This window comes from Melozone crissalis, unplaced genomic scaffold (assembly GCF_028551555.1).
Source record: "Melozone crissalis strain CALT ecotype California unplaced genomic scaffold, PUWL_Pcris_2 ptg000016l_1, whole genome shotgun sequence".
Classification (NCBI taxonomy): domain Eukaryota; kingdom Metazoa; phylum Chordata; class Aves; order Passeriformes; family Passerellidae; genus Melozone; species Melozone crissalis.
The window spans coordinates 53,522,338-53,549,188 of NW_026535794.1; the positions used below are offsets into that span (position 1 = coordinate 53,522,338).

General features: G+C 40.5%; 1 protein-coding gene across 1 annotated transcript in view; it reads left to right on the plus strand.

Annotated features, from left to right (window-relative positions):
• GLI3 (GLI family zinc finger 3) overlaps positions 1-26,851 on the plus strand; it is a 203,816-nt gene that overhangs the window by 49,645 nt on the left and 127,320 nt on the right. Inside the window, exon 3 of the mRNA XM_054273943.1 lies at positions 16,596-16,838. Within this exon, the coding sequence (XP_054129918.1) occupies positions 16,596-16,838 (243 nt within the window). The remainder of the gene's footprint in view (positions 1-16,595; positions 16,839-26,851) is intronic.

Consider the following 26,851-nt stretch of genomic DNA (forward strand, 5'->3'; position numbering starts at 1 on the left):
GAGAACCTAGATAGAGAGACAGGGAATCATCAGAAATGGAGCACAATGACTGGCATGCATGACTGAAGATTAAGAAAAAGACATATTGAGAGAGAAGATGGGAACAACTGAGCAAAGAGATTCTTCCCACAAGGAATAGGACAAAGAGCTTAGATTTCATGGCTAACAGATACTGGTTGAAGAAGATGGGTCTGAAATGAGAGCATTGTGGAGTGAGTGTTAGAATAGCAAATAGGTCTGGGAGGAGGAGATAGGTTGGGATGATGAAACATTTTCAAAGTTACAAGGGGAAAGATGGAACAGAAAATACGCATATTAGGGGAAAAAGCAGCAAGTTAGTTCTCACTAAAAAAATTTCCTCTTTGAAGCCTAGGGTGGGGTTCAACATGCAAAATTTCCTCTTATCAGTAACTGTCTGGGAACCCTTGAAAGCTGTCATCTTCTGCTCCAAATATCTTGGGAAATGATAATTTACTGAGGTTACAAGGCGTTTTGTTGACTTTCTAAGGGTCAGTGGGTTGAATTAAATCGCCCATTTTTTATGCCTGCCATATTTGTCTTCCAATTTTGCTTTTTCCTTTGTTGCTTTTTCAGTACTATGAAGCTATATGTGAATAATTTAATAAAGAAATATTATTTATATCACAAAATCAGGAATGCCAACATAGAATTCTCTGTGCCTGTCCATTATAGTGCAGTCTTTAATGAAATGATCACATGCATTCATCCCTTCCTTGTGTGGTGACCTGAAGAAACTGATATGTAGCTGTAATACTTCTCTCTCTCTCCCCCACTTTCTTCTTTATATTAGTCTGCCACTCCCCTAGTCAACTTTTGCTTCATTGACAGTGAGGTGGAGGTCTTGGTGATAAAAATTTCTGCATTTCATTAAAATACATAACGAAAAAGATAAAATATCTCTCTGCTACCATAGAAGGAGATTTTACAGACTGAACTCATATTTAGATAATAAAATACCTGCTAGGAGAGCAGCTTTTTATAAATGGCCCCAGAAATGAGGAATTCTTCAGTCACAACTCCCACCTTTTTATACACTTTACCACAAATGTGCAAAAATATAGGAATTTTTGCAGTGCCATTAATTACATCAAACCTAGACCCCTTACTACTAGGAGCAACTCAACATCACCAATATAGAAGTTTTTCTTTTTGTTTGTTTTGGTATGTTACTTGCATCTGGTTTTCAGAAAGGCAAGCATGTGGGCATGCTAACAATTACAGTTATAGATATTGCTTGAAGATACAAACTGTGTAAAGTAGATTTGATGCTAAATACTCTGAAAATGGGTTCTCTGAAAATGGGTTCTCAGGCTCTCTAGACTATGCATGTACAGCCAGAGACACTTAAGTAGGTAGTCTCTGTTGGCAGTGGACAAGATCATCTCTTCATGTTGTGAGAACTGTTGTAAAAACCATTTTCATACTACTAATGAAGCACTTGGATACTGTAATGAGTGCCAGAGAAAGTCTAGGAGGAAAGTAATAATCTCTCTGCAGAGTTGGGCTTCAGTGAAGCCAGTACATGGAGCAGAGGGGCCATATGTTGAACTCCCAAGATGAGAACCAGGCAGTGACAGACTGTTTATGAAACACACCCTGTCCACCCTGCGGGTGGTGCTGGATGAAGCTGGGGTCTTGCAGAGAAGAATGGTGTGTTACTTCGGTGTCTTGAAGCAGTAGTTACACATGTGATGCTGCACAGGCAACCATTACTTTGTCATGCCTTTCTCTTATGGGCTTCATGTTACTGTCAAACTATCATTTTTCTTATTGTCTTATGCATGTTCCAACAGTTCTGTGTGTGCATAGATGTGTAATGCTTCATAAACAGTGCATGATAATTTTGTTTTATACTTGTGGCAAAAATGCATACCCACTCTCAAGTCCTTGCAGGTAAAACATTACCATTTGATATGATGGAGGATAAATTAATGACCTACTGCTACAGAGCAGGTAGTTGCAGTGGTATAAGGGACTTCTGTGCTCCTCAGCTGAATAGCTGCAGGACAGAGTCCTAAGTGATTAAGCAGTGGTGGTTGATTTTTCTCTATCCCTCTGTTCAGTGATATTGTTGACACTGCGTTCTGTTGCCTAATGATTTAGAAGCCTGCTTGCATGCCATTAAAATTTTAATTACTGACTTCTCAGTAATGACACAACTTGATGGACCATGGGTATTTTATTGGTTTAAGGTGCAATTTGTTCCCAGCTTCCTTTGGGCCCACTCCTCCCTTTTTTCCTGCTTCCACTGAAGTGAAGCGAGGTCTTGTTGAGAAGTTGAGAAGAAAGCCCTTTTTTCAGTGAACCTAGCTTCTGATATACAAGTCTGGTATTTCTTCAGCCATGCTCCAGGTCTATGAAGATGTCAATGATCACTCTTGGGCCACACTTCTATTTGCTGTTCTTCATCAAGGCTGTTCATGCATAGTTTTCAAGTTTGTGATGAAATTTATGGTCAGTCTGGCAAAACAGACTCTTGGTCTCCATCTTCATGCCTGCGTATAATTTCATGAGTGGTTGATAAAGCTTCTGGGTAAATGAAAGTATTCCTGTGCATTCTATTCCTCAGTGGTTGAGAGGGATTGTGGAAGACAAATGCTTAGTCCTCAAGAGAATACTTAGTAACTTGCAAGCACTGTGGATGTTTGAATCATCCTGTGCTGCTAAAGCCCACAGACCCTCATGTGATTCTGTTGCACCCTGGTGCTGATTTTTGTAAGATTTGTCCTGGAAACTTGCTCCAGATCACATCCCTAATCAGCAGCTCTGCTCAAAATGCAAAGCTGCTTGGAGTAGTAATGGACCTTCCTGGGAATTGCCTCCAGGGCATGGCTTTCTGTCTTGATTCTCTAGTGTCCAGTTAGGATGCTGGCTCTGATCAGAGTTTTTTTTTCTGGTGAGATGCTTATTTCACCTTGTTCCTTAATACTTTCTGTATGATGTAGAGAAATTACTCTGCAACCCCGATGTGAGAGGGTTGGTAATACAGCATCTCTTCACCTAGCTGCTGCCTTTTTCTTGGTAGAAATCTGCTACCAAAAGTTTTGCCTCGGACAAAAATGGCTTAATCCAATCAATGAGTTTCAAAGATATGTAGAATAGGTACCAAACTGCTTTCTGCCTTCACTTGATATTATTCAGTCCTGTTTCCTTCAGAAATGAGGCAAAAGAGTGTTGTATTATGGGAGGAGAGCCATCCCTCTGAGTACAGTTATGTACTACATTTTGTGGCATCACAGCATGCATCCTGGTATCCTGGGCTTTGTCCTGTTAACATAAAACATCAATAGAGTACCAAAAAAATGCTAGGAATCTAAACTTGAGCTTTTTCTTTCCTATCTTCTTTCCATTCGTCCTGAAGTTTATACTTGTAACTGGAGATGTGTATGCTATAGCTCAAGCCATGATGTGTTGCCCTGGCTAAAGTTTTATGACATATTATGAGTTAACAAGTTCTGAGTCTTGTGTAGACTTAAGTATGAACTAAATTGGTGAGTTAAAGCTCAAGAGAAAGTTAAAATTCAAAGTGTTGTCCAGCTGTGTGCCTGCATTTTTTTTTGCACTGCCTTTTCTGTAGGACACCTGCTTAGCTGAGTATCTTCACTGGCCTTGTGTAAGGTCCTGCCTGTAAGTTCTGGTGCAGACTTATTTGAATGCAAGCTATGAAGATGGCATTGGAATGTCTTCGACAAGAGGGAGTGTGTGTGACTGCTGATGAAAACCCAGATTTTTGTGGGAAATAGCAAAGGTTAGGAGATCATAAACATCTTTTTTTTACTTAACATCTTTGATGAGAGAATTTGAAGCTCTGTTGGGATATGCAGACCATAAGAGTGATAGATGGAATGGGAGGGAAAGATGAGGGAATACAAGTGAAATAATACACAGATATTAATCTATTATTGATATCTTTTTATCTAATTCCTTTCTGCGCTTGTAAATTCTTTTTTTATCAGCTGAATTGTTACATACAATTTTTATGTAAAACAAAGGGCAGGGATCTTATACAGGCCATGATTTGATCCAATGCACAGAAATTGCTCTGGATGGAGATGTTATAAGTTTTTAAAGGTTTAAAAAATTTTAAAGGAGAAGAAAGAAATAGAAAACTTCACATGTTAAGAAATGTGGACAGATAAATGGTGAAAATGCCAAGAAGTGAATTTGGATTCCTGCTGCTTTCTTGATTGGCAGGTAGTTGTAAAAACATACAGGGATAGTGTGCTTTGAAAAGTCAGTGAGCAAATGCAGGCCACGGCACAGAGCTCAGTTCAGCTGTTTCTGAAATTACAGACACCCCTGATTTGTGCCAGTTAGATTGCTGGTTCAAGGCTTTGGTTAATATCAAAAGTAGTGCATATACTTTGATGTGAACACTCTTTAATGTCCAAGTTTACATCTTTGTTTCCGTGATTTTTGAAGATAAGACCCGAAAGAGAGGGAAGTATGTAGTTCAGTGCAGCTGACAGTGGTAACCTTACTGCTCTGGAAAAGATTTTTTTCAGTCTTTAGAAAGGAGTTGCAACAAGCAAGCCCAATATGTATTCTGCTGTGAGAAGGCTGTGGACTGTCAGTCTTTTTGCCATGAAAATACTGTGATTTCTAATGGGAATTTCTTCTTTAAAGCTATCTGATTTTGATGTTACAACTCTGGTGCATCTGAAATGGCTAATTGAATTTTATAGGATAAATGTGTTAAATCTCATATCCTCTGCAAGGAGGATGTGTTAATGCGACAAATGATTGTGGCGCAGTTGACAACAGTAATGAATAACTGTAGAAGTACCTGGAGGTATCTAGACTACAAGTTGTCCTCTGGTTTTCATACTTACAAGTCTTATGGTAAAACTGGTATGAACAATGAGATTAGCATAAAAGTATTATTCTTAATTTGATGAATTTGACAGTATGATGTGGGAGGTATCTGTATTGTGGTTCCAAAAGGCTATGGTTTATAGAGGAGAAAAGTGAATTCTTATTGGTGCCAGTGAGATGGAACTTCTGTCCTGCACTGGGGAAGAAAGAACATGGCTACTACTTGGAGAAAAATCTTTCTTTGACTATTTAGGTGACTATTTTATGCTGGTAAATCAGGTCCACTTGTTCAATAATTCAGGATGTTTATTAAAAGCCATGACTCAGCACTTAAGGTAGTTGTTATGAAGAGGGTGAAGCAGAGTGTTTTGGATGAGATTTCTCTGCTGCTGATGAATAGCCGGGGTCTGGATGGGTTAGGCTGCCCGAATTCAGGGCAATAGCGCCTTAAAGGTTGATTTATTAGTTTTCTTCTGGTTTTATGTTTTGATTTTTTTTTTTCCATTTGCCTTCAGAGGGACACAATAAATAGTTATTAGTCAACAGTTATGTATTTGTGGACAAGTTGTGCAAGTTGTGGATGAGCATTTGACGTAATAGAAATGGGAGGCACACTCTGTTTTTTGAGAATTGGAACATTTAATATGCAGGGTGATTTGTAGGGTAGCTTTGGGCTGACTCTTCAACACATTTTGCCTTCAAATCTAAGTAGATGTTTCTGTATATAAATCAAATGGACCTTGAATCCTTCAATCACACTGGGTTACTTGCTGTATAAAAATATTTTTTCTCTTATGAAATCAGTTATCAGTATTTTATGCATTTGGTGAGTGAAGAAGACCAAGTTGTGCTGGCTACAGTTTAGCATTCCTCTGCAGCACACAGAAGTTACAGAATTGATTATACTGCTGGGTATTGCACCGGGATTTTTTTTTTTCTTTTGCTTTGTATATAGCCAAATGAACTTCCCAGGTGATTCCCTTTCCCTTCCCCAGCCTTCCTTCCATAGAAGTCATGCTTATTTTATGTTTTTGGGAGATGAAACTTAGTTTATTTTTCTTTGAAGTGGACGATGCCTGAGAATGTAGGTAGCCAAGAATACAAATGAAAAAAATAATAAGGAAACATTGAAATCTCCTTCTGCCAGATTGTGGATAGATGAAGCCAGCAAAACCTGATTAACAATTTAAGAATGCCTTTTTTGAACTCGCATGGCTACTGTAGTGGGAGGAGAGTGCTGTTTTAAATTGTTCTGCCATTTTTTTTCGTGAACATAGGATTGTTTTTCTAAGTTGGCTGTTGTTATGATCTCAGGTGCCCATTTGCATTTTGATAAATGGAAATATACAATATTGCTTAAGGCAGTTATAAGCACCTAAGTACATATATGCAGTTAATCAGTAAAAGCTTGAGGCCAATGTTCCACTGTCTTTTAAAATCTGTTATCCAGCATTAAGGTTAAAAAGACAAATGCATAAGTAATAAAAAAAAGTGAAGTCTCAAAAAAAAGTTTTGCTCATCCCTGAAACTCAGCAGAAAACATTAATCATCAACTTGTTTTCATCCATATAGTGGTCTGGTTGGCATTCAGTTCCTTCCCCTGTGGGGTTGTGTTGAGAAGCTGGAAAAAGCTGGTGTGTCTCAGCTTTCTTGCCTTTTCTCAAAAGTAGCAGACCCTGCCAGAGGGTGGAAAGCCTGCCCAGAAGTGTGCAGTGGAAGTGACGAAGGCAGGAGAGAAGCACTGACAAGTAAGCCAGTGACTGGTTGTCTTAATTCTCAAGTTGTCTTAATTCTCCAACTCCACGCAGATCCAAAGCTTTTGAGAAGATTCCATCCCCTACGTGAGGGAAATCATGGTATGAAGAACTTGCTCTGTCCTTTCCTTCCAGGCTCTCCAGTTTCTATCCCACCTTGCCTACTGGCATGCACCCATTCTGGAACCCAGGTTGCTTGCTGTGGCTGTTAGCAGTATTTTTGATGACTCGAATGTGAAAGCAGCAGTGATGAAAGTATGGCAGCATGCACCACTGCCAGAGCTTGTACATCCTCTTCAGTGGAGAAAACTGAGCAGAAAATGAGCAGAGGGGAGAAAAAACAGATTGGTCTTTGGGATGATTATCTTCTTAAGGCTTAAGGAGAGTTTTCTTTTATAAACAGTGTCTCCAGGCAGAGAAGAAAGCTCCTGAGCTATAGCTTTAGAGGTAAACAAGCCAGGTTTGGAGCATTCAGAATATATTCCTGGTGTAGAAGCAGTGTTGATAAAAGGAATATTTTGCAATATCTGTGGATTAGTAGCTCTGCTGTTCTAAACTAGTGCACTAATGTCAAAGCATCAGATTGCTTGGGGTACAGGGCTCGAGAGTTTTTCTTTGTTTGAAAACATCCTTTGCTGTAAATCTTGTGATGCTTTGCAGTATTCTTATCAATTATTTAGAGTACTGATGAGGACTCAGTGAAAAGTCTCATTTCTACCTTCAGGTGTCCAGACTGCCTGTGTGGACACTTTTTTGCAGACATCATGTATCATCTGCAATTGGCTGGATTTTATGGAATGTAAGGTGGAGCTGAATTTGTGGGTGTGATTTGTGTAGCCTGTGACTACACTTTTTTATGTAGAAGTACATACACATCTGCACCAAGAAATGTACATGGCATTCAAATTTTACCCTTAGAAAACTTTGTTGAAATCATTATCCAGAGATTGCAGCCACTGTGAATCAGGGCAGAGTAACCCATAACACATTTTTAAACAACTGGTATTTTTCAGAGACCACAAGTAAAGGGATATAATGGAAACAAAAGTCTTACTGCAACTGTGCAAAAAGATGCAGCAATAAGTAAGTTTCGCAACTAAATAGGTGATATCTGCCATCTAAACTGAAGGGTTACCTGGATTGTTGCAAACCACTTGGTGATTTGCTAATGATTCCATTTAGGAGTTTGAACCCATCCAAGGAAAAAGGGAAGAAATAAAATTCTGTTTGTGTGTAACACTATGAGTAATTGTATTTTTTTATTCTCTCAAGGCTAAGGTATCTGTGCTGTAGATGGTGCAAAAGGATGGTGCACCAAAGGGTTTATAACTCCTCTTTCACTCTTTTGTGGCTTTTAAGCATGGCTAATCACATTTATATCAGGCTTCAAACAGCTTTAAGGCCTGGTCTTGCTGCTGGCTTGCTAGAAAGTGACAGCACAGAATATGTCCCCCAGTGTCTGAGTGAAATGAGGCAGTTACCCACAGATAGGCATAAATGTGCTATTTAGATGGTTGAGAAATATATCCCCCCACCAAAACCCTCCTGGGAATTTATTGTAGTGCCTTTGATGTAACTAATTAGCCTGCTCAAAGTAAGCAATGACTAACAGTCTAATAACTGGCTAATGGAAGGAACTTCATAATGTTTTTAAATCAGGATCCTTTTGAGAGTTTTACAATAGGCTGAGGAGCTTTTTCTTTCTGAGAAATAGTTGCCAAAGGTCAGATCCTGATGACTGTTGTTGTCTTTTAGTTATGTTTGACTCTCTTGGCTCTTTGAACAGTCCAGATGTTGGAGAAGGGCAACGATCCTGGAGATATTCTGAAAGTGCAAAGCTTGAGTTTTAGCCCTGATCAGCAGACCTTGAGCAAATGTTCTATTTTGCTGAGGTTGTCGCACAGTAATTTTCAATCTTTGCAAAATTTTGTAAGGTAGAACAGTTTTTTGGGAGGGGAAATGAAAAAGTAAGTTTGTTCTTCAAAGAAATATTTTTTTCTCATTTGAGTTTCCCAGTCCTCAAGTAGCAGAATCAGAACATAAAATTTATTATACCAAGAAAGGAAAGTGCTTTTGACTGCTTTCTAGTTCTGCAAATTTAAAAGGAGAAATTACAGGCTACATGTTAATTTTGCCAATTAATTCTACCTCCAAATGTCTTCTACTTCTGCATTACGTCTTTCTGTTTTTTCTTGTTCACTGGAGCTACAAAGTCCTGGTACTACTAAGAGCTCCTTTCTCATCAAGATAATGATACACCATTTCCACATGCCAACCAACATCCTTCAGTGCATTTTCCAGACAGACTATTCGTGCCCTGTGGTTGGAGCATTTCTGATGCTGGACTTGAATCTCTCTTGCTCTACTTGCACAAGTAATTTCACTGAATCCCCAGAATTTCAGTGTGAGTAAAGCAAGCAAAATTTGGGCCTTGCAGGCCCCATGAAGGCAAATTTAAAATCTTGCCACCTGCTTGGTACCTAGGTGTAGGGTTTAGTGTTTCTCCTGCTGCAGTCAATGTCGTCACTCGCACCTAAACCAGAGTGCTGGGGGCTGCGCTCGCCAGCGGTGTTAAGTATCACCACAGTAATCCACTGTCTGCCATGGGAGAAACATGTAGCCCTGAACTTGGGAAGGGAGAAAATGGTTTTCAGCTGTTTTGATTTAAATTGTTTGTTTTTGTTATTTTAAAGCCTGTGTGGAAACGGGCTGGGAGGGGGCTTGTTCAGAAGTGAGGCTCTCACTTCTTCGGAGGCTGACCTTGCAAGTTGCTGAGAATTAGTCCCTCCATTAGCTTCCCAGAGACTCTGAGCCATGCAGGTCTGGGCTGTGGCTGGGCAGCAGGGTTCAAGCTCCACGTCTGGGCTAATTGGTGGTTCAGCTGGGCAGCTGGAGGGGAACTTGGCCAACAAGATACTGCAGGAATCTGGCTGGAATCTGGCTCCCAGCAAGCAACTTCAGTAGCTTGTTCCAAAGAAGAGACTGGGATGGCTCAAGTGTCAGGTCAGTAACTTCAGGCACATGCCCAAATATTACTCCTTTTTTTTTTCCACATGTCCTGCATGATCAGCAAGATCATGTGGATAATGTGTAAGGCAGCCCAGCCGTGCCTCCTGCCCTCTTTGTCCGTCCTCTGAGGCTGAGTCCTGGGACTGACAAGGAAGTTTCCACAGCACTCTGCCTTTGTGTGTAGGTATCTGTGTCTACATCTGCCTCTTGTGTTTCCTCAGTAAGATTTTTTCAGCTTATATGAGATTTTTAGCATTTCCCTATCGATCTCATGCAGGGATTTGTAGATGCAGACTCTCAGTAAAATAAATACAGTAGGTCTTTGCTTGTATGAAATTTTAAAGGTGGCTTTATTTTACATAATTTCCTATATATTTTTTTAGCTTCAGCTGGTTGGTCTTAGTTGGGAGTGGCTGGGGAGGTAACGAGCACTGTAAATTCATCTGAATTGAGATAAATTGAGATAAAGACATTGCTACTTAGAAGGCTCTCTCTGATTTAGGGGTCTGGAAAAGTTTACCTGAGTTTTTTAAGCTGCTTTGTGCCATTCTCAGGTTCCCCATTAGTCTTGGGGAAGAGTTACTCACACATTTGGAAAAGGCTGTGAGTGATGTTCTCCTGATAACAGTGCATTGCTGGTTTAGTGTTGGAGTGGTGTGAACTCCATACAGGCCCAGTTTTGTCTCGTCCGGGTCAGTGGGAGCTCTGCCATTGACTCAGGAATGCAGGATCAGGCTCTGTTTCTAAAGTCATAGGCACTGTATTGATGCACTGTGTTCTGTCCTCTGTACTGTCAAAAAAGGAACTGAACCAAGCTGTGCAGCAGATGCAGCAAAAATGAATGTGTGTGTCATTTGAGGAAAACAAGGGAGTGTGAGTGGAGTATTAGGTAGGTATTGTAGGGATTGGGTCCCCTCTCTCCTTCACTGATAAATCCTTTTTCTTCCAGTGAAAGCTAAAGTTGACAACAAAAGAATATAACATGTTTTTCAAAACAAACAAACAAAATTACAAAAGAGCTGTGTATTCATATTCCAAAGATCACAGATCAGTTCTTGGAAATTAGTATACACAGGAAAAAGAAAAAATAACTAAGCTAAAAGTACATTTCCTACATTTCAAGTAGGAATAGAAAACTATAAATTTTCAGTGCTAAGCTCAGATAATGTACGTTATTTATAAGCACAAAAGGTTTGTATAAGGTAGTATTAAGCATTGCAAATAAAGTGAGTACAGTATTGTTATCTAGCAGATTTTGTAGCCTCTTGTGTAAATGGAGTCTATTTTTAAAACCAATTATGAGCATCATCCTTCATATCTGTGTTAGTGTTTCCAGAGTGCTTCTTGTGCAGTTGCTCCACATGCAGGAAAATAACAAACTTGGGACCAAGGGTGTCCAATTTAAGCTACTGTACTCACCCAAAACAAAATTTTGCTTACAACACATGCTGTTTTTAAAGGCAGACACAATCCTACAGATCTGTTTCCTCCGATGTTGCTCTTAAGGTGGTCAGAGAGAAGTGAAAAGTGTGTGTATGCAAGAAGGTGCAGGTACAGGTGTCCTAATGAGCCTGGCAATTGCTCTATTGCGTCATTTCAAGGAAGAAAACATCAGGTGTCAAAAACTTAGCCTTTCTTAAATGAGAAGGAAATGGCTTTCTTACTTAGGTATCTGTTCTGTTAAGAATCTAAGTAGTCAATCTTTTTTGCATTCCACCTTCCCCCTTCCTTCTGGCTCACAGCATCTAAAATGCTGCTTTTCTGGGAAAGACTGATATTCTGATTTCAGTTTTGTAATTTAATGATGGAGAGTTTCCTTAGTAAACCAAATTTAGAGTACTAGAATGCTTATCTTATATCCAGACCTTGAACATAAAAGGCATTTTATACCAGCAATTGTTCATTTAATGAGCAATTGCAGAGTGCAGGACGGTTAAGGGATTGAGCTATATGCACCATTATTGCAAGAAGTATTCTGAAATACCAGAAATAGGACGTAAGCTCTGATCAGGGGGACTGTGAGCACAATTACCTTCTTTTCAAATCCTTCTGTGACACTGCGGGAGGAAAAAGGACTTTGAAACTTGAAAGGAAAGAGCTTGCTTTCAACCTCAAAAGCTAGGAGGAAAGGGCTCTGAAATTTGCTCAGTATTCCCAATTCACCATTAGCCTGTTTCTTCCTTTAGCCTCAAGGCATTCTCCGCTTTTTGAAAAGATGTTAAGAAATTCAGTCACAATAGAGAGCCTAGTTTTGAACATGTTTCACTCGGTCCATTGAGGTCTGGTCTTCAGCCTTTGTGTGGGGTGAATTGAGCTGAGCAGCAATCTGGTTGGGGAGAGGTGAATGAGCAGTCTCTGTGCAGTCACAAATTCTGGCAAAGAAAAGATTACCCTTTCCTTTATTTTACAATATGCATTCCTGTACAATCCTGCTAGTGGCAATATGCAGAGCCGAGCTTGTGCTTAGGTCAATATGGAGCACTTGGTTTATAGCAACTCTTGTTAAGTTTGTCTTGTAATTGAAGCTGCTGTTGACCTTGCTTGGAGACCATTTGTAAAACCGTTTATTTAGCATAAACTGAAATAATAAACCGTCCTTCTCTTAGGCTGATTGTGATAGGGTGACATTAGTTTGATTTAATGATTAGCCGCCTGACCCCTCAGCTAGAGAGAGCTGCTTGAATAGGGAGAGTTCACTAGGAAGCACACAGGAAGAATACTAATGAGCTTGTTAAATTTAGCATGGCACCAACCACTTTTAATTCCTCTAATGGGAGAAGCACTGCCTTTGAGAGAGAGGGAGGGAGATGGGGGCGGGGGTGTGGGGGGGGGGGGGGGGAGAAGGGAGAGGGAGAAAAAGAGGGAGGAATGCCCATGTCCTGGTAGCCAGAGAATTTTGGTCAAGAGAAGAGAAGAGCTTAGAGGGAACATCAGGCAGGGTCTCTTGGACTGAGTTGTAAGTACCTTGTTTTTTCTCTTACTCTGCTGAAGTGCTGTCAGATCTCTCATGAGATAGCAGTGCTCTCTGGAAGTTGCAAGCAGAAATATGGTGATGAAACTTAATATATTAAGAGATTTAACTGGGCTGGTGTTGTTTTGTTTAATCAGGGGTGTTTCTGAAGTGTGTTGGGATTGACTTTTAGTGTGCTCTATCAATAGATTTCAACTTTTTTTTCAGTTGCTGACTTGAGGTGCTTTAAAGTAAAATAGCTTCTACTTTGTCTTGGTCTATGGTAAAAAAAGGCAAAAAAGTTCAACAGGTAAAGAAAGTTTAAAGGATTTTTGCCTTAGGTTTTGGCTTGTGCTGATTTTTTTAAAACTTTCTGAGTAAATTAGCTGTGCAATTAAAAGTGTGTTTACTCAGGCATGCTGTCCAGTGTGAGTTTTTTGAGAAAGCTTTTTGATTGAGTGAGAGGTGCTCCATTAAGTGAGGTGCTCAGCACTTCTAATAAAATTGGCTTCTGATCAAAATGGCAGGACTAAATCAGGCATTTCTCAGTGGATGTGAGAATCCTGGATTAAAGTGATCATTCAAGACTGGGCACTTCTAACATGTGTCTCTGGCTATTGGCTTGTTAAGTCAGAGAAAGGGTGTATGTGAAGAAAGAGAAGCTTATGCAGATTGCTCTTGGGCATGATTGCTTTTTTCTTTTCTTATTTAACCCTTCACTCTTACACTGGCAAAAGGTGGGAGGAATTGTACTGGAGTTGGTGGGCTGCCACCAGCTTCATTGTTTACTTTGGCATTTGTCTCTGCAGCATTTTAATAAATCAGATGCATCTTTTGACCCTAAAGCTGGTCACTTCTAAAACGTGAGCAGAGCAGTAACAGAACAGTTCTCACTTATTTGGCTGTAAAACCCCTTTGGCAGATGCTGCTGGAGAAGTGGGCTGTTTGCTTACATTTTTGCTTTAGAATCCCACTTGTTGCCATGGTGGACAGTGTGTTTCTGTCAATAATTTGGCCTGGCGCGCCTTGCCCGCACTTACTCTTGAAACTTTATTGAACGCTTCAGTTGAACCAGAACAAGATTAGACAGCTTTCCCCTTTTGGCACGCTGGAGTGGCTCGCCTGCCGTGAGAGCCGGCAGCTTCACTGCAAGAGGAGTTTCCCGCTCGGCGCCGGGGAGCTCCTGCAAACTGCTCGGCTCTTAGCGTCCTGCAGCGTGGGTGCTGTCAAATTTCTCATCTGCCCCCATCACCAGCATCCCAGTGGTGTGAAGTCAGTGCTTAGCGAGCTGTTTGGCTGATGAATAAACCTTATTATTATGGCAAAAATGCCATAGTGTTTAGTTAAATACTTCTGGGGCATTTTTTGTGTGGCAGAAAACATCCAGAAACTTTTGACTTGTAATGGCACATGGCAATAACTTTATAACGGGAGAGAGATCATTGATACAGAAGAAAAAATAGTTTTTTGTTTTCTTTTTTTCTCAAGTAACCAAAAAAGGGAAAACCTTATTAAAACAAACCATGTTTTCCCTTTTGTTTCTAAATTACTGAAAGTAGGTTTTGAATTTAATTCAGCAATTAGAAAAATCAGCCTTTACCATAACAGTCACTAGTACCTTGATTCATGACGTGTTCATGTTTTGAGAAGAAAAGTATAAAAGTGGAGCTCGCACATAAATGTCAGCTTCTTGTTGTATCCCAGGATGGCAGTTTTAACAAATATTATCTTTATATGGAAGAGTAAAAGAACTGAAATCCTATCTGATCATCTGAGTGATTATACAGCCCCACAAATCACTCTAGCTTTCTTCTTTCTGAACTGTTTTAGCACTGGTTAGCTTGCTGTACTTAAGAGTCTGTCAGAATTTCAAATGAAGTGTAATACCCTGTTTTTATAGGAGTTTACGTCTCATCAGTGAAAGTTCACTCTAGGTTGAAATTTAACATAAAAGACTCTGGCTAAAGAGAAACCTGATGGAAAATATATCTTTGGGCTGATTTTTTTTTTTTGTTTTGTTATACAAGCGGGTTTCTAAAAACCTCATATAAGTTTTAAAGTTTTAGTCCCTGATTTGCAGTTCTCTAACTAAAACCAGCTTCAGTGTAAAAAGTTGAAACCTTAAACCCTGCTAAGCCAGAGCAGGGACCAATGGCCATGCATATTAATAAAAAGTAGGAAAGGGCAAAGGGTTTAAACTCTGTAATGTTGTTGTCTAGTTCCATTAACTCTTTCTTCTCAGACTCAACCCTGGAAAAGCTCTGTATGTAGAATTACTGGCTGCAAAAAGAATTCTGTCCCTGGAAGATAAGTCAGCAACCCTGGTTGCTGTAATACTTGGAGATAGAAAAATAATTAAGTGCTCAGTAGGCTGTGCTGCTGAGTTTTTGTGTTGTTGCTACCTGGGGGGGAGAGGAGGCAGAGAAAAAATTGGTTAGCATTTCATTCAAAGCAATGGTGTGGCTAATTTACACATATAATGGCCAGGTATCTGTATGTCCAGAGCTTGTTTCTAATCTAATTCGTGTAAAGGCGCATAGGTTGAGTCAGGCTGGTCAGCCTTGCTGAGTGTAGTCACCCAGTGAGTTGTTGGCTGCTGCTTTTGCTCTGTGAACAAGTACACCAGGGAAAGGTACAAGTGAAAACTTAGCCCTGACCTCAAATCTCTGACAACAGAAGTGCAGTCTTGGCGCTGGTGTCAATCATTCTTCCTTGCATGTGGATTGTAGAGTAAGAGCACTTGAGTTTTATTTCCTAAGGGTGTTTTCATTTCCTTTTCTAGTTACCATATTTCTGCCCAGCATTTAATAATTTGAGATTCCTTGTGGACTTCTAGAACTGCAGAGCAACTTTGAAATGAAGAATCTTTATCAGTATTCCTTCAAGATGTATTGGTGTACGCTTGCACGTGCAATGTGGTAGAGGGAATAAGGCTGTACCTGGAGCATTGGTATTGGCCAAGGATTACAGGCAGCAAGCAGTCATGCTTGTTTAGAGAAACATCTGTGTTTTAAACCAATAATGCAACTGAAGGAGAGCATTTACATTAGGGACTTATGTACCTAGCAAAGCCCCTCTGCCACATGGCATGTGTGAAATGTAGCTAGGAGCACGCATCTTGATTTTGAGGAACAGAACCATTTTGTCTGCTTTTTGAAGGGTGTATGTAGTCCCTAGGGGTTAAAATTCTTGTGGGAGCAGTGGGTTGTTTTAGCACCTAGTCCTGGAGCTGTCTGCAAGGAAGACTGGTAGAGCCACGGTCAGGAGGCTCTTCTCCCCTTACAAGGCCTAGAGGCTTTCTCCAAACTAGGGCTTGGGTTTGATGCTCTTAGTTATGATTATTTTACCCCCAGCTTTTTCTTCCCCCTTGTTCATTAAGAGTTTGCGGCTTTGTTTGAGTGGATATGGGAAAAAGAGGTAGGGGGAGTATATGCAACCATCCTGCACGTGGTGACACTGTCAGAGCAGGTGGCCTTGCTTGTGCTCGCCTGATGCTGCTGGTCCTGTATCTTGAGCAGTTGTACCCATTTTATTGCTGCCCACCTTGGTTCTGATCACTGCCAACCTCCCTGCAAGGTTTCAGCCCCTCACACAGGCAAACCCCAGGGACCTGGAGCTGGGCTGCAGAGCTGTGGTGGGTGGCTGGGCGTGATTTAGGCCTGGCTGATGGGGTTCATCTTCTCCTCTGTGTGACAAATCATTTCTTGACTCCCCATCAGGGAGCTCCCAGTCTCCTTGTCCCAGAGGCAGGGAAACAGCAAGGCTCTGTCTGTTCCTGCACAATTGATAGCCCCGCTGGAGGAGCATCAGTGCATGGGTGACGGTGATCTACTGCTCAGCTGCTGCTGGCTCTGAATGGGCAAGCGTCCCCAGGCCATCCCTCACAGCCACACAGGCACCTCCTGTCACCAACTTACACCGGGAGGAGGAGGAGGAGGGCAGCGGGGGGAGAACTTTTCTTTATTGTATTTGCTATAAATGGGCTAAAAGTGTGTGTCTCTCTTTTTTCTTCCCTTCTCTCTTTCTTCTCCCTCGTTTTTTTGCAGAGGATGAAAGTCCTGGGCAGACCTATCACAGAGAGAGAAGGAACGCAATCACAATGCAGCCGCAGGGTGGGCAAGGCCTCGGCAAGATCAGTGAAGAGCCTTCCACGTCGAGTGAGGAAAGGGCCTCATTAATCAAGAAGGAGATCCATGGATCTATATCGCACCTTCCCGAACCTTCCGTACCATACCGCGGGACGCTCTTTACCATGGACCCCCGAAACGGCTACATGGACCCTCATTACCGTGAGTATTGATCGCTGCCTTATTTGGGGATGCAAAGTTGGAAGGCTGTCAAATTTAATGTGATTTTGTCACTTTGCATTGTCTCTGGGGAGAACTGCTTTATCTGGAGGGAGTGGTGTTTGTGGTAAATGCAATCTCTTTTTTTTCCTGAAGTTAAAAACCAGGGTGCAGTTGCACTGCAGGTAGAAATTACTGCAGGCCTCTGCAAAGTGACTTCCACAGGACATCTCATCTGTTGCTAATCCTCCTCAGCCATCCGGGGTTGTGTTCTGCTCCACCTCCTTAAGACATGAAGAAAAACGGGCCTCATTATAGCTAGCAGAGAAGGAAAATGAAACAGGCCTTAAAAATCCCTCTTTTAAAACAATGTTAAAGTATGTTATTGAGAGGAAGAAGGACCGTGTCCTGTACACTGAGAATTTGGGGAATTGGAAGGCTTAGTTTTGTGCTTTGGGACTCTTTGTTTTGTTTTGGAGGTTTTTTTTAGCCATTCACAAGTGTGTTTGAGAATGCAGGCTTGATGGAGTGTTTTTGCAATTTTCTTTCCCAGCTATAGTTCCCTGAAGTTGTAAGGGGGAGGAAAAAAGGCAAATGGTTTCAACTTCTGAATTCTCACTCAGGCATTAATAAAAAAGTAAGAAATTAACTGACACTTGAACACAGATGTGGAGTGGATTTCTCCACAGGCGCAAAGTATGAAGGAGTTAAGCAATTTTTTTTTTCATCTGTTTCTAGTTTACCAAAAAAAGAGAAAAAAGATCATTTAGTTGTGTCGTAATGAAGTACATCTTGAGGTGTCAAGGCTTGTGCCTTTTGATTATAGATTTATCACCCAGTCAGGATACAGATTTGCCATTTAACCTTTCAGTCTCCAATTCCAGATGATAGGCTTAAGACCCACAAAGAGAGAGCAGTCTGCATTGGTTTTCCTTTTTTTTTAACATCATTCAGAAATTTTAGTGTTTTAAGGCAAAAGGTCATTAGCCAGATGACTGATTAGTGAGGACAGCTGATTAGTGCATGTTTTTTTGCTAAAGAAAGTGCCAGGGATAAAAGCTAATTTTATCCCTTCATTAGTTGGGCTAGCAGCAAAGGGGAATGTTCACTCATCAGGGTGCAGATCAAAGTATGTCTTGCACAACCTTAAGTCTCACCAACCTCCTTTAAAAAAAAAAAAAAAGAGCCTGATTGTTAATAAGGATGGAGGTATTATGAGAAAACGAACACTTGTTGTCTGTATAGTTTAGATCAGTATTTAGGAAAAAAGTTTGCAGTTAAGCTTTCGAGCTCTTTTTCAGTCTAGTCAGTTGATTTTTGTACACCTTCCTCTCCTGCTCTCGTACAGACCTGCTCAAACCCTCTGGGGGAGTTACTCATCTCTCTGTTGAGGAGCACACAGTTGCTGCAGCACACCAGTGGCAGACTCCTGCCAGAGAGGCATGAATGTGCAGTGCAAGTGGCCACTCGTGAGCAGCAGAGCATACAAGTATTACCCTGGGGGTTGGAGGCACCATTCCTAGCTTCTGGTTAGCAAATGCCCAAATCTAGCTTAAAAGAAAGCCAACAAAACAAGCAAGTATTATTGGGGAAGCAAAATAGCTTCTCTGTTTGTAGGCAGTACAGCTGGGGAAAAATGAAATGTGTGACAAAAACAACCCTCAAAAACAACAAACCTTATGCTGCATTTAGTGGGGAAGATTGCCATTTTGACCATCTGACCAGCTGCCAGCTCAGCCATTAAATCTTGTTCAAAGTGTTTCTGAAATTACTGAAGGTTCCGACAGAAGAAAAAGATCTGGTCAGTCAGGATGTGTCTGAGTGGTTTGCAATTAGTTTATTTTGGTTTATTTTCCCAAATTCACCTTTTGACAAGGGTTGTCAAGATGTAATGAAGCTACTGTGTCTGTATTGTGACCATTAATGCTAGCTAGTTGGGCTGTGTGGACTGCTAGCAAAACACTGATGTCAGAAGTTGAAAGAGCACCAGAAGTTCCCCACCATACAACAGCAGAGAAACAGGAGATGAGTTAATTTTAAATGAGCAGCAAGATCTTAAAACAGAAATCTAAGTCAGAAAGCATCAGATGGACAGACTTGCTTCCCTCTCTTGTAATGAGTAGTACATTTGTATTCATTGATTTATAAGGTCCCTCAAGCTATTAATGTCATAAAAAGAGCCATCATGCTTTTATTTACCTTTAATAGCTATGGTACAGAGCGGCAACTAAAAAGACAAATGTCTAGTTAGATTTATAGGAAAGCAGACAATCTTACTGAAATTTTCATAGTGGCTGTATCATTTATATATGTTAGATATGCTTTCATCAGAGTGGTGACTGCATTAAGACTGACACTTTTAGTGGTCCATATGAAGAAGGCTGAATAATGTACACTGTAGCAACAGGTAAAGAACCAGAGAGGCTATTGTTTTCCTCTCTTAATTTCTTGTTAGTTTTGCTGGGCATATGTATAGAAAATGTTTTAATTCAACATAGATGTGTAAACACTTACAGCAATTTCTTAGTTTCCCTGTGGTTGGAAAATATAGACCTCTCAAGATGCCTAATTCGTGCTTCTATTTATACCCACTTTGTATTTAAAAGTGTGGGCAGGCTTCCTGTAACACAGGAAAAGGGAAAACAATTTTTTGAAGAAAGACATCTGTATGTTTTTATGACAAAAAAAGAAAAGGGTGTTTAGTCAGTTGTGTGTAGAATGCATGTTCCTTCCATGAGCTGCAGTTATTAGAAACAACTTGAGTGCTTTGCATTTTTACATGTAAACACGTGTGTGTCTGTTTGTGCATTGCAGGATTTTTTTGTTTTAATTTTTTTCTAATTAAAATGACTGATGTTGTAAATGTTGGTAGTAATAGTTCCCATAAATGTGGAAGAAATCCCTCATTGAGGGGGAGTTTGCTCTCCTGCAGAGTGTGGGTGGGGATAATGGTTGTGTTTCAAGTGAACCAGATTTTCAAACAGCTGGGATGAAACATGCTATGGAGCTGGCAGCCCTTCTGCACTGCCAGAGAGCCCCTCAACCATTTAGCAACTGAGACTGTGAATGTAGTCCCATGCTCAGCTCACAGCCTTCTATTCTCCAACAGATAAAAGAGAAAACACAGGCCTAACCCAGAAATTTTTCTTTTCTGTCTTTTTTGTTATGGATTTCTTAACCACTATTTAAACACAGCTCACAAAGGAAGAGGGAGATGCTGTTTTTGTTTGTTTAACTTCTAAAAACTTTTTTTTTTCTTTAAAAAGGCTTCAGGACAGATGACAGAAGAGCTGGAGTTAGCTCCTTTGTTGAGGAGAGCAGAGTTACTGACCTTAATCACAGTGTTTCTTAAAAGGATTTAAAACCCTGAGTTTCTCAAACACTAATTCCAGTGGTAGTTGGAGCCCCTTGTTAATGTAAATTCCATCTCTAGAGTTGGGGCTGAGGCAGGGAAGATGGGGATAGCAACTTGCCTTTGTTATTTTCTTCCACAATTTTAATTTTCATGTAGATTTATGGCAGTGCTAAGACTGCCTGTCACAGAAGTCATTCTTCATGGAAAAAATGAATCATTCCTGATGTAAACACTTTGATTTAAAACATACTGTTGATATTCTTCCCTGGGTTACACAGTTCGTCTGAAAGAATTGTTAGTACCTAATTAGCAAAACCTGAAGAATTATCTTAAGCAAAAAGCAGTGACAGATCATTTGGCTCTGATCCAAATATTTATATATACAGGAATGTATGGCCCTTGCAGGATTCTCTTTGTGGTAAATCACTTCATCTCAGTGAGGTTACACTAGCTGAAAGCAGGAACTCACTTCTTTCTTTTTTTTTTCCTTTTCCTTTCCTTTTTTTCGCCTCTTCTTACCGAGGATTTATTTTGCTGGTGTTGAAGCTTCTGTATCTGGGGAAGTGGCAACTGCTTATTGCACATTTCACAGGATTAGCCCTCCAAAGGTATTGATTGCCCTCAGTTCCCACTGACTGTTCTTGGGCTTAGCTTTGTAAGGACTGGGCCTTGCATAACTGCCTGAGTTAGATTACTCAGTGTTAGTGTCACCTCAAAATCAATTTGCAACATGAACGAAAGACCCCAGCAAGGAAAATACAATGCTGGTTCACTAGGTACACTTGTTCATTTACTAGCTTTAATTTCTGTTGACAAGAATTCCCCTTCCTTCATATCCCCATTGGAAAGGAAAAGGGAGTGCGGAAAAAAAGGGGAATTCTGTTTCTAAAAATGCAAACTGGAAACTGGAAACACTGTTTTAAACTGCAGTAACTGGAAAGCAATGACTTTTCATGTCAGTGACTCTTGAACCACAGTGGCCAGCTATGTGTGGCACATGTGACACTGACAGCAGTCCAGGTCACCACCAGGAGATGGACTCATGGAAAGGGCCTGTAGAGGGATAGGTGGTGGCCTCCTTTGTCATCTACCTGCCATAATTTGGGACTCAAGAGAGACAACTGAGGCACTTCTGGATAGCCCCAAAGCAGGCCCTTTTCTTATTTCCCCTCTAGTTTCCCAGTGTCTTTTGGTGACAGGAGACCAGGACAGCTTTTTGTAGAGAGTTTCTACTGGGCCTGGTTGGACAGTGGTAGGAAAATGTCACTGGAGAATCTTTCTAGAGATTCTTTAAGAGTCTTTAAATACATTTAGTTGCTCTTCAGTTTCAAACTGAGTTTAGCCTCTGAGAATCTGGGTCCTACTTCAACTCTGCAGCATTTTGCAGGGGAGAGGCTTGAGCACTCTAGTAACAAAACTCTCTACTGACAGTGATTTATGGGGTGGTTTCCAAATGTTGTCAAGTAGGAGTAGTTGAAAAAAGTAAAATCTAAAGCTTTTAATAGAACTCACAAGGAAAAAAGCCTCAGTTATAAAAGTGAATGTCAGACTGCTCATGTCAGCTGAGCAGCTGAAGTGTGGGTCTTAAAAAAATTAGTGTGTTTGTGAAAACATTTTTGGGATTAAAAGTCTAAAATATAATAGTATCTTTCAATAGCTTCCAACAAAAAACATTACTGTTCTCAAATACAAACTTATGGTCAGAGGCAGCTTCAGTGTGAAATTTAGGAAGGTGCTGCAGACCTTGTAAGCTTAGCAGCTTCTAAGTTGAAACAGCTTCTCCAAGATGCCTTCCAACCCTCCCATATTTTTTTTGAAACTGCTCATTACAAGTACTCCTGCCCATATCTCCTGAGGCCTGTGAAATCAGCAGTGTCTCCTTGTGATGGTCTCATATGGAAGTAACAACTGCACCTATAGGTTTACAGTGTGTAGATATGTTCTTCCTTCTTATGCATTTTTTTCTCTCCTCAGTATGAGACAGACTCCAGAACTGCCAGTATCTGGAAAGCTTTGAAGTGTAATCGGATTGAGCAATTGAAAGGTGAACTTGTAGGTTTGGGTGATTTTTTTTGTTAGTTTGGTTTTGGTTTTGCTATTTGTTTTGGGTTTTATTTTTTTTGTTTTGTTTTCTTTTTTGTTTGGTTTGAATTTTTTTTTTGTTTGGCTTGGCTTGATTTGGTAGAATAGAATGTTGGAGATTTCTTATTTCTAAATAAGAAATAAGAAATTATAGAAATTATTTGTAGCTCTGTAATTCTGTTGGACTTCAAAATTCTAAAAATGTTTTGAGAAGCACATTAAAAATGTTATTTTAATGTCTCCTTGTTTCTTGTTTTGGTGTTCAAGTGCATCTAAGAAAGCTGTGGGATGAGGTTTTTATATGTGGTGGTTTTTTTGTTGTTTGTTTTTTTAAAGAATGGGGAAGATGAAGACAGGACAAATACAAAAACACTAATGGATTTGATTTATTTTTTCCAGCTAAAGCTTTTTTATCTGCTTTACAGTATGCATTTGTTGTATACTGCCTTCATAGAAAGAGACAGAATTCATTGCTCAGAGCCACAGAATCATGGTTAAGAACTGTAAAGAAAAAGCCAAGAAATAATGTAATCCATCTCTTGAGCATCAAGGCAGATCCACTGTCCCTAAATCAGGAGAGAGTGAAAAGCTTCTTCAAAGTTGTTGTATCCCTTGATACACGGACATTTGTCACAATGCTTTTAAAACAGAAGGTCTGTAGTGGATTTGGGCTGATAGTGTGTGCCTACAATGTAACTGGCATCAGCAGCTGGAAGGTGGGGAGAAATGTGAGATGGTTCTCTTGCATTGGGGTTCTCTCTGGGCAATGTTACTAGAGTGAATTTAATTGCCTAAGTTGAGATTGGCATTGAGTGCCATTTTCATGCCTGTGAGGATCCTAAGTGTGTGACTACCAGCCTGGTCGGCCCCTGTATCGTGAGTCATATCTGTTAACAGATCTCATTCATAGTCTGTATGAATGACCTGATAGATCAGGGACTTAAGATGGCCCTGTCTGTCTGTATTTAGCCCAAAATTCTCAACTGTTGTGTCTAAATGTAGAAAACAAACATTTAAATTGAGATTTTTTTGCTCCGTCTCTGCTGTCATTGTCCAGCTTTTGTTAAGAAAACTGTAGCAATAAATCAGTTGCAGAGTAGCTAATGTGTACAGGATGCTCCTCTGTCGTGATTCTCTTGTGTTAATTCTCTTTCATTCTGGGTGCTTGAGATCTGGGTGTGCCCTATTTGTCATTGCTCTTGTCCCCTGGCCCTTGCGTGGGCACAGAAGGAGGGCACTGTGTCACAGAGGATGCCTCAGCTGGGCAGTGGAGTAATGGGAGCGTGTGGACACCATGGGCCTGCCCTCTGCGTGGCATTGACCATGGACTTGTCAAGGGGGGATTTGAAAGCAACATGGTCCCTGTTGTCAAAGTGCAGCTTCAGGCTTGTCCCATGGAATTCTCTCAGTACTGGCCTTCTGTTGGAACCCAGGGTTGAACAGGACTTTTATGACAGTTTCAATGCTTTGGTTGCTGAACCATTTTCAGGATTGCTGGCAGATACAGCTTTATTCCTATTGATTGAGCTCAGTACTTAGGAGGAGAGCCACTTATCCATAGCCTCTACTTTCTTTTATTCACACCTACCAGCACAATTGGCTTCCTCTCAGCCTGGCTCTTTACCTCTTAGTCTTGGTAGTTTACACAGCACTCTATAAACTCTTATTAAAACACTGCTCAACTGGGGCTCTTGAGCTTGCTGAGTGGATCACATCTGAGTCTGGAGATCATGTTAGGAATGCTTACCCCTTCAGTCAGACTTATACTGACTACCTTTATTGATTTCTGATAATATAGCTTGCAGCCAAGGCAGAAACCACCAGTGCAGAGAAGCAGTATTATCCTCAATATATTAAGTATTCATAGCTGTGTTTTAAAGAGTACAGCTGCTGTGTTGCCATGTGGTCATTGGCACGTGTGGTGCTGTGTACACAGCAGCAGGAAAGGCAGTATGTGCATGGGAATGTATGTATGTACAAGTTTGTACATTTTCATACTTCCTTTTAAGAGTTACCACTTACAAAACAGTCTTTCAATATTGTTTTTTTTAATTGTCTTGCAGTTTTTTGGAGTTCAAAACAGATAGCTCACCAGATAACAGAATTGCTTTCTAATCTCAATTATGCTTCTTTCATGTTTCACTCTGAATAAGGTAGTATAGAGGGTCCCCCGTTGTTTATTCTAGCTTCTCTTTCACATTTCAGTGCTGCCCCGAGCCATCATTTTTCTGAAACAGTTGAATGATGCTGATCCAGAACCCAGTGAATTCAATGAATCAACAGCTGCTGGCTTCAATAAACTTTAAAATAATCACCAGTTGCCTTAGATTCTACCCTTTTATCTTACCTGTTCTTCATGCTAGTTGCAATTTAAAATCATAATTCCTAAGAATCCATGTTACCATTTTTCAGATGAAGAGCTGAACATTTTTATTCCTCCATTTACAGTCCCCATTGAAATAGCCAGTGGTAACAAGCCAAAAGTTATGGCACATTAAATACTTCAAAATAAATCGCTGATTATGGTAATGGCTGAGTGTAACACCATACCAAGTGTTGAAGCAAATAACTAATGAGTTAGAATGTGTTGAACTGAATTTCATTCCAGCATGTCAGACTCCCTAGTGTGAAAAGGTACTGAATTTGATTTGTATGTTGGTTTTTTTTTTCACCAGCCTATATACAGATACAACTTAAAAAAGCTTCAAGCTTTGGCCTTGAGTTCTGTTAGACATTGTTGTTGAAATGGAATTGGGTTACTTGGATGAATGAAATTTGGATCATGGCCTATGTTATGTATAAACATTGGTTGCTCACTTTACCGGGATGCACCAGCATGGTACAGTGATAGGAAACTGTTGGCACCAAAGCTGTTTTTCATGCTGGACAATATTTGAGTTGGCATTAACACCACTGATCTAACAGTGCTGTTAACAATAAAACTGGTGCCAGACATCAAAAACATTAATTACTGCTGTGATAGGAGCGGAATTTTTTTTTTTTGCTTTTAACTAGGAGGGAAAAGAGGAGCACTAATCATGCATTACTAACTAATTATTGAGTCGTCCAGTATTTGGGATGTTTGATTTGGAAAGCCTGATGTATGTCCTGCTCATCTAAGTCCTTACATTGCATGAGACTGGCAATGGCTACGGTCTATGCTTTTTTTCACTCTTACAAGTTTTTGGTTAATTTTTTTGTTGTTTTTAATTTAAATACATAAAGCAAACTAGAAGAAATCCATTTAAATAAAGGCTAAAGGTCTGATTTGGTTTCATCTGATCCCACAGAACAAATTAAAAACCTGGGTTCTGGCCTGTGAAAATGTTTCCGCTTCTTTTGGGGAAATAGCACATTTCTTCAAAGTCAGTAGTTACTTATCACGCACACATCCAACATTTAGTGGTGCCATTCATCCTTTGTGCATTGAAAACCAGGATCAGGGAGGACAAGGCCTGCTGTAGTGTTTCTTCCCATAGATGTGAGTTTCTTGTGCATTCTTCTCTGAAAAGGTGGTCTGTACTGATGGATTGAAGCATGCTGTGTGTCTGTGTTGTGACCAGCCTCCCTGTCTGGAAGTTTTTGGTAAATAGCCTGTGGGAGCGTTGCCTGTGCTGTGTTTACACGTGCGGGTTGCCTGGGCATGCAGGTCCTGCTGGACCAGAGGTGTGTTGGGCCTGGTGCTGCTGGGGCTGTGCCTGGAGGCTGGCAAAACACAAGGCTGTCCTGCCTTCCCATGGTGGCCTCTAGGCTGCCTTTAAGAAGTGATGTAGGCATGGATACTGTTTGTTGAGGTTACACAAGGTATTGGCACAGCTCTCTGGGGAGACACTCATCTGAAATGCTGTGTTCTTCTGTCGGTTGAGAAATGATTTTTGTATTTTCCTATGGGAGCCTGGTGCTTTGACTGGCATTGCTCTGTGGTCTTGAAGCACAATACCCTGTTGTGGGAATTGCTTCATAGATGGGAAGAAGCCATCTTCAAATTCTTTCTGAGGTTGCCTCTAGGCTACATTTATGTGGCAACACGTGCCAGTAGGTCTTGGCTCCAGAAAATGCCAGGGTTTGCTCGGTGTTTTCCATGTGATGCCTCTTTTTTACTTATTATTCATACTCTATATCTGCTCATTGTTTGCTGCAGTCTTTTGCAGAGTCTAGCTCAGCTGGTTGATTCAGAATTTTATTCTTCCAGCTGTGATTTCCTAGGAAACTTCAAAAGGACTCAAGAAGGGTGCTTTCTCTTCCTGCGCGAAGAGCTTCCATGAGTCCCACCTAATTGCAACTAATGACACCATTTTATTTTATCACCTTGGGGAACTGAGAGATGCTGCTGGCAGGCAGCAGTGCTCTTCAGCCTAGCTATATTTTGCTTCTTGTTCTTCTGATAGTGCCATGTACTTAGAAGAAAAGGACTTATAAAATAGTTCAGAATTAATTGAGTGCAAAAGTGGGAAACCAGAGGTAGGAGTTGTAGCAGTATTCCTCCTCAGCCCAGCCTTTTTAGAACCATGGTGACTTGTATATTCTGACTTGTAGCCATGAGATAAAAATCTGATGCTATTCCCCTGAATTTATCTTG